Source organism: Ranitomeya variabilis, chromosome 1 (genome assembly GCF_051348905.1).
Source record: "Ranitomeya variabilis isolate aRanVar5 chromosome 1, aRanVar5.hap1, whole genome shotgun sequence".
NCBI classification, from domain to species: Eukaryota; Metazoa; Chordata; class Amphibia; order Anura; family Dendrobatidae; genus Ranitomeya; species Ranitomeya variabilis.
In genome coordinates this window covers 389,107,469-389,119,755 of record NC_135232.1, presented here as the reverse complement: position 1 = coordinate 389,119,755, position 12,287 = coordinate 389,107,469, and the positions used below count along the sequence as shown (strand labels likewise).

Sequence of the window (12,287 nt, the reverse complement as noted above, 5' to 3'; positions counted from 1 at the left end):
ATCATAATGGCATGTCAATTTTAGCATTTAGTGAACCTAGTAAAAAAAAAACAACTGTGGGATTGCACTTTTTTGCATTTTCACCGTACACGATATGTTAAAATCAACTTGTCCTGCAAAAAACAAGCCCTCACATGGCCATTTGACCAAAAAATAAAAAAGTTATGGCTCTGGGAGGAAGGGGAGCAAAAAATGGCCCGGGGGTTAAAGTCCCCTAAGAAGACTAAAAAAATAAAGTATAAAAAAATAAAAGTTCAAATCACCTCCATTTTCCCCACTGAAAATAAAAAGATAAGAAAAAAATAAACATATTTGGTAATGCTACATTCAGAAGAGTCCAATTTATCAAAATATAAAATTAAATAACCTAATCAGTAAATGCCTTAACGAGAAAGAAAATCAAAACGCCAGAAATGTGTTTTTTTGGCCACTACTCCACCCGAAAAAAAATGCAGTAACAACAGATTAAAATATTGTATTTAATCAAAAATCGTGTCAATAAAACCCCTCATCATGCCAAAAACAAGCCGTTACTCAGCTCAATCGATATAAAAAGAAAAAGTTTACATGTCTCGAAATATGGCAATATAAACCAAAAATTAATTTTTATTTCACAAATTTCTGATTTTCTTTTTTCTCTACTTAAATAAAAAAAATCTTACAAGTTTCATATCGTTGTAGTCATGCTGAGAATGTTTCACAGTAACACTTACAACAGAATGTGTGCCATAAAAACAAAATGCAAAAAAAGTCAAAATTGCATTTTTAATCCCAATTTCAACACTTTTGACATTTTTACCTGTTTTACAGTACATTAAATGGTAAAATGAATGGTGTTATTCAAAACTACAGCTCATCCTGCAAAAAACAAGCAGTTTTTAGTTGTATGTTTATGTGGACAGGAAAATAAAAAAGGAAGAAGTGGAGGGAAAAAAACATAAAAATGAAAATTGGTTGTGGAGTGAAGGAGTTAATGTATTAAATCTGATTTTTTTTGTATTGTGTAGGTACATGCTATCAAAATATTTTATTACCTTAATATTTTGGCATAAAACAACAGCATCGAACTTTCCTGAAGTAATTATTCACAAAGTTCTGCTGAATCATTTATTTCCAATTATTGCTGAAGTGCTGATATTAAAAAAAAAAATCATTGTATGTATCAAAATTAATTAGTGCCAAACCTCCTATAATGAAAATTATGTGCAATACAGATTAATTGAAGACAATATAAATGTACAGTTTTCATCCTCAGTTACAAGTCATACAGATAGTTTTAATATCTGAAAATAAATTTTTTTTTATAGATGTGTACATCATATGAGACTGAGGATAAGTATCAAAGGACAGTAGTTATGTTTTTAACATTTCTTACAACACAGCAGCATATCAAAATAATAAAACCAATATCGACTGACGAATCATTATGTTCTAAATTCTGGAAATTGCCAATCTTTATTAAACAAGTCACTCCCATGCATGTGAGCAGATTATCAAAATGAAGAGGAAATGTACTGTTCAGAGAAGAACAAATTAAAAGTGCCAATGCCTTTATTAATATTACTCCCTAAAAATACTACCTAATTCGCTTTAAAATGTGGACAAGAAAAGGAATATACCTTAGATCCTTATTCCTCTCAAAAAAATAAAAATATGGTCTAGAGAACCTGCCACCTGGATTTAGACCACTAACTCATTGCATGTCTTGCAGCTACCTTCGTGTTCAAGACATGTGATTACTCCCTATAAGAGATTTTTTTACTGGTTAATAGCCTGTATACATTACCCAAGATGAGACCACGACCATCCTTCATCCATCAGACAAATGGAGCTTTACAGCTCATACTCTGCTCATCTTAATGTGGATGCCTATGGAGGACTCTGGCAAACCAGCGGTCATTTTAGTGTACAGTCAGAGATATGTACTGTAGGTACTTTTTTTAGCCAACTACTGTGTTAGGATTCGAACCTAGCAGCTCCTGCACACCAGTCGGCAGCTTTTCCTTCTGGGCTATTCAGCTCGCTGGACAGTTCTGTGCTTATCCAAATACTTGAACCTATGTTGTTGCTGATGTCTCCTCCCTGAGTTTCCTGTTGGATACCACCCTGAGTTCCTGATTGGCTCATTCTGATTGCACATCCTATTTAAACCTGGCCTTGGTCTCAGTTCCTTGCATGATTATTGAGCTACCTGCCTTTAGTCAAGCTTCTTTCCACCTGCGATTCCTTCTGCTCCTGGTAAATGACCTCTGGCTTCCTTGGCTACGATTCCTGCTTATTCCTTCAAACGACACTACTGCTCCTGGTAAATGACCTCTGGCTTCTTTGGCTACGATTCCTGCTTATTCCTTCAAATGACACTACTGCTCCTGGTAAATGACCTCTGGCTTCCTTGGCTACGATTCCTGCTTATTCCTTCAAACGACACTACTGCTCCTAGTAAATGACCTCTGGCTTCTTTGGCTACGATTCCTGCTTATTCCTTCAAACGACGCTACTGCTCCAGGTAAATGACCTCTGGCTTCCTTGACTGCGATTCCTGCTTATTCCTTCAAACTACATTGCTGTTCCTGTGTATCGACTCCTTGGCTGTTCCAGACTACGCTACATGCCCGGTGCTGCCCCTAGTTGCATTATCACTACTCCAACCAGATAAGTCCGTAACATACTGTATGCATCCAGTGCTTTTGCATAGCAAAGATACTGTGTCATATCTACAGAGCCACTTATTTCAACTTTATTACAGCTGTTTCTGACTTTTTAGCCATCACCAGTGTAATGTATGCAAATCATAATGGTGTATTTCCACTTTGATAAAAAAATAAATGGAAAATAGTTTACATAACTTGTAATTGAACATGAAATTGTCCTCCATTCATCGGACAAATGGAGCTTTACAGCTCATAGTCTACTCATCTTAATGTGGATGCCCATGGAGGAGTCGGGCAAACCAGTGGTCATTTCAGTGTACAGAGATATGTACTGTAGGTACTTTTTTAGCCAACTACTGTATGCATCAGTGCTTGTGCATAAAAAGATGCTGCATCATATCTACAGAGCCACTTATTTCAACTTTATTACAGCTGTTTCTGACTTTTTAGCCATCATCAGTGCAATGTATGCAAACTATAATTGTGTATTTCCATTTTGATAAAAAATAATTTGAAAATAGTTTACATAACTTGTAATTGAACATGAAAGTGTACATTTATATCTAGATTCATATTTATAATCCACTCTTACTGGGTTACCTCACTTATCACCATCTTTTAGGCATCTGATAACAACTTATGGTATTGACTATATGGTCCCTTTTCAGTATACAACATTTCATGTAAGTACCATTATTTTTTATTAATCTTCTCTATATATTTATATTCAGAGATGACTGACAAGAACAAAGCAATGTTGGACATCATATTGCAGCGCGAGATCTGACTTGTTGCACATTTCTATGTAATGAACCGATCTCCGCTTTAAGTGTTGATAATGTTTCAGGCCTAACAAAGCCTAAGAGAAAGAGACAGACCAGTTTTATTATTATTGCATACCGTGTTGCACACTTTTCTCCTTGTATGACAAGTATAGTACACAAGTTGCTTCTCTTACGATACAAAATGTCCATCACCATCAGACTCAGAAATTTATAGTAATTACCGTATATACAGGAGGTCTGCTATCTGGACTGCCATCATGTCCTTTGTCACAGTGGTGGTTTTCAATTTTTTTTTTTCTGATCTGTATATTAGCCTAATCAAACCTTTGAACCCTTTATTAGGTCTCGATCCCATGCGAAAATCTGCATTGTCCACAAGATAAATGACTGTTTTGCTACCTGAAATCACAGTGATATTTCTAATGTACTTTATCTCCTTTTACACTATAACACATATTTGTATTGTCCCCTAAGAAGACTAAAAAATAAAGTATAATAAAATAAAAGTTCAAATCACCTCCATTTTCCCCTCTGAAAATAAAAAGCTAAGAAAAAAATAAACAAACATATTTGGTAATGCTTAGTGTTGAGCGATACCGTCCGATACTTGAAAGTATCAGTATCGGATAGTATCGGCCGATACCCGAAAAGTATCGGATCTCACCGATACCCGATACCAATACAAGTCAATGGGACACCAAGTATCGGAAGGTATCCTGTATGGTTCCCAGGGTCTGAAGGAGAGGAAACTCTCCTTCAGGCCCTGGGATCCATATTAATGTGTAAAATAAAGAATAAAAAAAAAAAAATATTGATATACTCACCTCTCCGACGCAGCCTGGACCTTACCGATGTAAGGTCCAGGCTGCGTCGGAGAGGTGAGTATATCAATATTTTTTATTTTTATTCTTATTTTACAAATTAATATCGATCCCGATACCGATTCCCGATATCACAAAAGTATCGGATCTCGGTATCGGAATTCCGATACAGCAAATATCGGCCGATACCCGATACTTGCGGTATCGGAATGCTCAACACTAGTAATGCTACATTCAGAAAAGTCCGATCTATCAAAATATAAAATTAAATAACCCAACCAATAAATGCCTTAACGAGAAAGAAAATTAAAACGCCAGAAATGTGTTTTTTTTTGGCCACTACTCCACCCTAAAAAAATGCAGTAACAGCAGATTAAAACATTGTATTTAATCAAAAATCGTGTCAATAAACCACCTCATCATGCCAAAAACAAGCCGTTACTCGGCTCAATCTATATAAAAAGAAAAATTTTACATGTCTCGAAATATGGCAATACAAACCAAAAATTAATTTTTATTTTACAAATTTCTGATTTTCTTTTTTCTCTATTTAAATAAAAAAATCTCCTTTTACACTATAACACATATTTGTATTCTTTTTATTTGCATTTTTTTCTCAAATATTTTGAAATCGAATAATCTGTTGCACCAATTTTAGATTAGGATTACTGTCACATGACAGTATTTATCCAAGTATTTAGGTGACCTACACCTGCCTATTAATAATAAACATTTCTGAAGAAATTCATAGTTTATTCAATGAGGAAATAAGTATTTGATACACTGTTGATTTTGTAAGTTTTTACACCTTCAAAGAATGGAGAGGTCTGTAATTTTTATCGTAGGTACACTACCACTGTGAGAGACAGAATCTTAGAAAAAAAAATCCAGAAAATTACATTGTATGATTTTTACATAATTCATTTGCATTTTATTGCATGAAATAAGTTTGCACACACTGCAGCAGATATTCTGGCCCACTCCTCCATACAGATCTTCTCCAGAACTTTCAGATGTCGGCACTGTCACTCGGCATTCAGTATCAGCTTTTATATTGGGTTTAGGTCTGGAGACTGGCTAGGCCACTCCAGGACCCTAAAATGCTTCCTAAGGAGCCACGCCTTAGTTTCCCTGGCTGTATGTTTCGGGTCATTGTCATGCTGGAAGACCCAGCCACGACCCATTTTCAATGCTCTAACTGAGGAAAGGAGGTTATTGGCAAAAATCTTGTGATACATGAGCCTATCCATCCTCCCTTCAATACAGTGCAGTCATCCAGTCCCCTTTGCAGAAAAGCACCCCCCAAAGTATGATGTTTCCCTCACCATGCTTCATGGATGGGACGGTGTTCTTAGGGTTGTACTCGTCATTCTTCTTCCACCAAACACAAGTGGAGTTGATACCAAAAAGTTCTATTTTAGTCTCATCTGACCACATGACCTTCTCCCATGCCTCCTCTGGATCATCCAGATGGTTATTGGCGAACTTCAAACGGGACTGGATGTGTACTGGCGTGAACAGGGGGACCTTGCGTGCCCTGCATGATTTTAATCCATGACAGCGTAGTGTGTAACTAACAGTAATGTTTGAGACTGTGGTCCCAACTCTCTTCGGGTCATTGACCAGATCCTCCCTTGTAGTTCTGGGCTGATTCCTGACCTTTTTCAGAATTATCCTTACCTCACGAGGCAAGATCTTGCATGGAGACCCAGACTGAGGAAGATTGACAGTCATCTTGTGTTTCTTCCATTTTCTAATAATTGTGCCAAGAGTTGTTGCCTTCTCATCAAGCTGCTTGCCTGTTGTCCTGTAGCCAATCCTAGCCTTGTGCAGGTCTACAATTTTGTTCCTGGTGTCCTTTGACATCTGTTTGGTCTTGGCCATGGTGGAGAGGTTGGAGTGTGATTGATTATGTGGATAGGTCTCTTTTATACAGTTCGAGTTCAAACAGGTGTAATTTATACAGGTAATGAGTGCAGAGTAGGAGGGCTTCTTAAAGAAAACCTAACAGGTCTGTGAGTGCCAGAATTCTTGCTGGTTGGTAGGTGATCAAATACTTATTTCATGCAATAAAATGCAATGTAATTATTTAAAAATCATGCAATGTGATTTTCTGTTTTTTATTTTTAGATTCTGTCTTTCACAGTTGGAGAGTACCTACGATAAAAATTACAGATCTATCCATCATTTGTAGGTGGGAAAACTTGCAAAATTGGCATTGTATCAAATACTTATTTTCCCCACTGTAAATCTGGTTCCCTCCTTTTTGGCACGGTTCATCTAATTCTCAGTTACCTCTAAATTTCTGTAAACAAGGTAACAGCTTCCCACACTATATGTGCTTTGAGATACTTCTGCTTACTTTTACCCAGTCCAAGCAAGAGAAGTGGGCTAAATCCAGACTACTAAAACTCAGCATACTGTACGTAGTGTAGTCAAGGATGCTGCAGCCTGCGTTGCCACGCTGTCTGGGGGCAATGCTGGAGACACTGGGGCAGATTGCTGGTGGACACGCTGTCTGGGGGCAATGCTGGAGACACTGGGGCAGATTGCTGGACACATTGTCTGGGGGCAATGCTGGACACACTGGGGCAGATTGCTGGTGGACACGCTGTCTGGGGCAATGCTGTACACACTGTCTGGGGGCACTGCTGGACACACTGGGGGTAATATGCTGGACACACTGGGGCAGATTGCTGGACACACTGTCTAGGGGCAATGCTGGACACACTGGGGCAGATTGCTGGACACTGGGGCAATATGCTGGACATACTGGGGCAGATTGCTGGACACACTGGGGGTAATATGCTGGACACACTGGGGCAGATTGCTGGACACACTGGGGGCAGGACTGGAGGCATGGGCAGAATGTAGATAGGGGGCATGATTGGAGACACGGGGCAGAATGAAAGACATGGGGCAGGATTGGATCATGGGGCAGGATGGATACGATGGAGACAGATGGGGCTGGATGGGGAGATCATATGGGGTAGAATGGATACTCATGAGGGCAGGATGCGAGAACATATGGCTGGAGCCAGGAATGAGATAAACGGGGCCAGGATGGGGAATATTATTACCATAGGGGCTAATTAAGGGATATTATTACTGCAGTGATGTATTTTTTTATTTTTTGAGTATACTGTTTTAAATGGGGGGGCGGTCCTGTTACTGTGCAGAGTGACACTATGTCGCCATTAAGTAATGTGTTCTGCAAGCGGAGCTTGAGATAACTGTGTTATTTCCTGCAGAGATGAGCCCTGGCTGGAAGAAATGATGGCGGTCTGTGCTGGATGAAAGATGAAGAACTTCACCTAGAGACGTCACTGGTGAGTCAGTGTTACCTATACACTGACACTATACACTGTATACTATATACAGAGCTCCTGTGTATAATGTCACCGGTGATCACTGTATTACCTGTACACAGACACTGCGTACTAAGTACAGATCTCCTGTGAATACTGGCACTGATGGTGATAGTATTGTGGGGTGTTTTTTTTATCACTGATCAGTGTTGTAGTATTCAGTCACTATGTGGTGGTAATATGTGGTCTGGACATGGTGTTGCGGTATTTGTTCCTTGTATGTGATATTATTCGATCACTGTGGTTGTAATTTGTGGTCTGGTCATGGTGCGGTGGTATTTGTTCCTTGTATGTGATATTGGTCATTTTAAAAATTGAAAAATAAATCAAAATATACCTAAATTGTATTGCATATTTTAACAAATACATACCTCCCAACCATCCGGGATCCAGCGGGACTGTCCCGATTTTGACAGTCAGCCCCGCGATCCTGGGCGGGACATTAGTTGTCCTGCATTGGTTGGGAGGTGTGTATATCACCCGGTCAGCTCCCTGAGCCCCTGCACCCGCAGAGCAGCATATTGGCTGCTCTGTGCGCACAGGACCTGTGATGAAGTCACAGGATGGGAGTAGAGTAGGGCCCGGCCATTTTTCTGGAATAATCTGGTTCAGGTATCACATGACCCCCGTCACATGACCCCCGTCACATGACCCCCGTCACATGACCGGGGGGGGGGGGCGCCACAGTGTCTGAACAGCCCGGGGCCCTGGCTACCCTTAATCCACCCCTGCCTGCGCCAGCAGTGACCCTGCCACCTGGGGCCTCGCTCCACCACTTCTGCCCCCAGGTAAGCTACCACAAAAGCGGATTTTAACATGCAACAGTTTATTAAATACATTTTTTCCCTATTTTCCTCCTCAATATTTGCGGTGCGTCTTATTAATCGGTGTGTCTTATAATCCGCAAAATATTCACGCAATTTAATTATTTAAAAATCATATTATGTTAATACCAAAAAACAGCTAACATAGAAAAAACTCAGAAAAAATACATACAATAAGATACGGCCTTCCCAAAACCCTGTCTGATGACAAATGCACACTTAGCAGGATGCAGCAGGCCTCCACTGATAAAGGCTAGGAGCGGCACATGTGCAAACTACTTGATAAAAACTTCTGAGTTTTTTCTATGTTAGCTGTTTTTTGATATTAGTGGTAGGACCCGCAATATAATGAGGACCCTTGACGTTGGGTTGCGGGCTTACTTTATTTTGGCCAAAATATTAAACCAATACCTCATATAGTGTATGTGTTCATCATATGCATGCATTTTTTTGCACTATATCATATCCTTTTTTACAGGATGTGGCCAGGCCTCTATGTTGGTTAGGTTTTTCTGGGGCATCTGTCACTGTGTGCTGCATATTATAGTGCTGGGCAGCCCGCCTGTTAATACAAGTGGCGTCATTAATAGGTTGCATACCAGACACTGTGCACCACACTTATCAGTGTGACTGGCGTCCTATGTGAGTTATATCAATGTGCATTTTTTCTGCTAGGCAGCCAACCCCTGCAATGTTTGGAGGGTGGGGGTGGTTGTTTTTATCAAGTAGTTTGCACATGTGCCGCTCCTAGCCTTTATCAGTGGAGGCCTGCTGCATCCTGCTAAGTGTGCATTTGTCATCAGACAGGGTTTTGGGAAGGCCGTATCTTATTGTATGTATTTTTTCTGAGTTTTTTTCTATGTTAGCTATATGTAGCAGTGCAACGGGGATGGTGCAGTGTGACAAATAGGCAGGGACCACAGGAAAGTTCACAGCAAGTGTGTTTAATGTCCAAACAACTCACACATTGCACAGCATACGGTATCCCCCGGATCACAGCCAGGGCGTCACAACAGTCCATACACGAGACCGGTTGCCGAGGGCAACTGCACCACCATATAACGCTGCGGGGTGCCAGGCGTTCGCTGCTCTTGGCTCTGTGTTGCCTCACACAGGCTGAACGCTGCAGAGCCACCTGCTCTGCCACTTGCAAACAAAGGCTACGTTCACATTTGCGTTGTTGTGTGCTGCGTCGGCGACGCAACGCACAACGCACGCATAATGCATGCATAACGCATGCATAACGCAGCATTTTGTGACGCATGCGTTCACTTTTTTAACGCAAAAAATTGCTACAGGCAGCGTTCTCTGCGCCCTGACAGTTACGCCCAAAATGACGCATGCGTCACAAAACGCGAGACAACGCATGTTAAATATAGGGGCGCATGACGCATGCGTCACCGCGGCTGCACCCGACGCAACGCAAATGTGAACGTAGCCAAACACTGACACACCCAAACCCTTTACTGCAGGGTTTTTAAACTGGAATCTGTGGAAAAAACACAACAAAATTCACCCTAGCGAATTCATGTCCACAAATAATCATATAACCAATGTCAAAAGTGAACATATATCAAATAATCACATGAAAGATATATATATGTTAAAAAATGATTTTATTACCAAAATTTATTACAAAAAAGAAAAAACGACAACAAATAATACTACAGTATTTTACAAAATGTATAATTAATGAGGAGACCAGATCCATATAATAAAAAAGATACTAGAAAAATATATAATTCATATACATATATGTGACCTTCCAGAGTGCAAAAACAAAAAACAATAGATGGCGCTATAATAGGCCTTCTATCCCAATAAAGTGCATATGCATCAATAATAATAGTCTAACCCAGACAATAAAGTGCATAAATCTCTGAAAAAATACTAGTACCAGTGTGAAGATGATCTGTGGCCCTCCAGGACTCCGACCCCAACGTACGTTTCACCTGAGTGGCTTTTTCAAGGAGTCAAGGAGCCATGAGCCACTTGTAAGACTTGACTTGGAGAGAGTGAACTGCCCCACTACCATCCTGTAGTTCACTCCAAAAATAAAAGCCCTTAACGGATTTTCCTAAACACTGTCTAGGCCAGTGTTTCCTAAACTCCAGTCCTCAGGGACCCCACGGGTCATGTTTTCAGGATTTCCTTAGTATTGCGCAAGTAGTATAATTATCATCAAGGCATCAGGAATTGTCTCACCTGTGCAACACTATGGAAATCCTGAAAACATGACCTGTGGGGTCCGTGAGGACTGGAGTTTGGGAAATACTGGTCTAGGCCAAATAGCTTGTCCAGGTCCACACTGGACTGGAGTTCAGCTATACTATAGCTAACCTATACAGCAAATTCTACAGAGAATATTATACCTGAATCACTATAATGCAGGGTGTGGAAACAATGGCTTGTTTTATTTGTGTATTGTTGTAGGGAATAAACAGATATTAGAACTCATCTATAGTGGAGGGAAAATCCCAGTTAATGAAAAGTATACAATCCCAATTAGTAGAAAGTATAGTCTAATTAAACGTTAGATTATCCGTTCGTCTGCGTCTACTGGTAATGTTGGTGCATCCAGCAATGTTGCAGTGTGTATAGAGCTTGGAGGTGGGACGGTTTTTACCATGTGTCCAGCAAGTGTTTCCGGAGGTAAAGGTCGGAGTCCCGGTCAAGTGACGTGTCACAGGGGGTGTGTCAAAATCAGGCGTAGGGTAGTGTTTGTTACATCACGGTGGGCGTTTCCACTGGGAGTTAAATTTGGTATGCAGGCAACATGAATAACATCATGCGATGGGCATGTTTATCGGGGGTTGTATTGAACTAGGCACCATTGTGATAGTAGTGGTGGGCGTTACTTTATGTAAATGCAAGTGGTGTCATAGGTAAAGTAACACTTAAAAGAGCAATATAACATATTGTAAACATAAGGTTTGTTTACTGCAATGGTGTTCAAACAATTGCTGGGGGTGTCCAGGGGGCAGTGACGCCCATAAGGACAATGAAGATCCATTATGAGGAAAAATGAGTCCTTCCAAGTTACTGGTAGCACAAAAAGGCTCTGGAAAAGTAAAATGGCTCTCGCCCCTTAAAAGAAATTAAGCAAATTCTGTACTGTCAAATCCAAATGCCCCCCTCCCTTCTGAGCCCCACAGTGTGTCTAATCCACATTTAGCGTCCCCATGTTTGTCATTTCTGTAGTGATGAGAGGCCACCTAATTTACAGGTGCATGAGCTGGGAACAATGTATGCGCACTACAAAGTACTGGTCACTACAGCAGCAGCTTGCAAGTTTCACTCAGCAACATCGACTGCTGCTTGTTTCTGGAAAACTCCCATGGAGTCAAAATCATCACGACACCTGTAGATAAATTCCCAAAGGATTATATTTTCCAAAATGGAGTCACTTGAGGGGGGATTCTGCTTTTCTAGCACTTAGGGACTCTGTACATGGAATCCGCAAACTATTATAGAAAATTCTGCATTCCAGGTTACCTCCTGTATAACCATACTGCTTAGCCATATGGCTAGCCTCGAGAGGGACGGAGCAATATTTGCAAAATGGAGGGGTCAAGTTTCCAAAATAGTGTCACTTGTGAGTGGGGTTTTCACTGTTAACGCAAATCAGGAGCTCTCCAAACGCAACCGCATCCGCTAATTATTCCAGCAAATTTTGCCTTCAAAAAGTCAAATGGCCCCCCTTTCCATCCAAGCCTTGCAGTGCACCCAAACAGTAGTTTTCCCTCACATATGGGTATCGGTGTACTGAGGAAAAATTGCAGGACAAATTGTATGGTGCAATTTCTCCTGTTACCCTTGTGAAAATGCAAAATTTGGA

The 12,287-nt window shown here is 40.5% G+C and overlaps 1 protein-coding gene across 3 annotated transcripts in view; it reads left to right on the top strand.

Annotated features, from left to right (window-relative positions):
- The window catches only part of CFAP95 (cilia and flagella associated protein 95), a 101,675-nt gene that overhangs the window by 42,665 nt on the left and 46,723 nt on the right, over positions 1–12,287 (top strand). The window contains exon 5 of one of the 3 annotated variants that reach the window (XM_077249069.1): positions 3,274–3,334. The exons of the other annotated variants lie outside the window; for them this stretch is intronic. Within the exon in view, the coding sequence (XP_077105184.1) occupies positions 3,274–3,334 (61 nt within the window). The remainder of the gene's footprint in view (positions 1–3,273; positions 3,335–12,287) is intronic. 3 annotated transcript variants of the gene reach the window in all.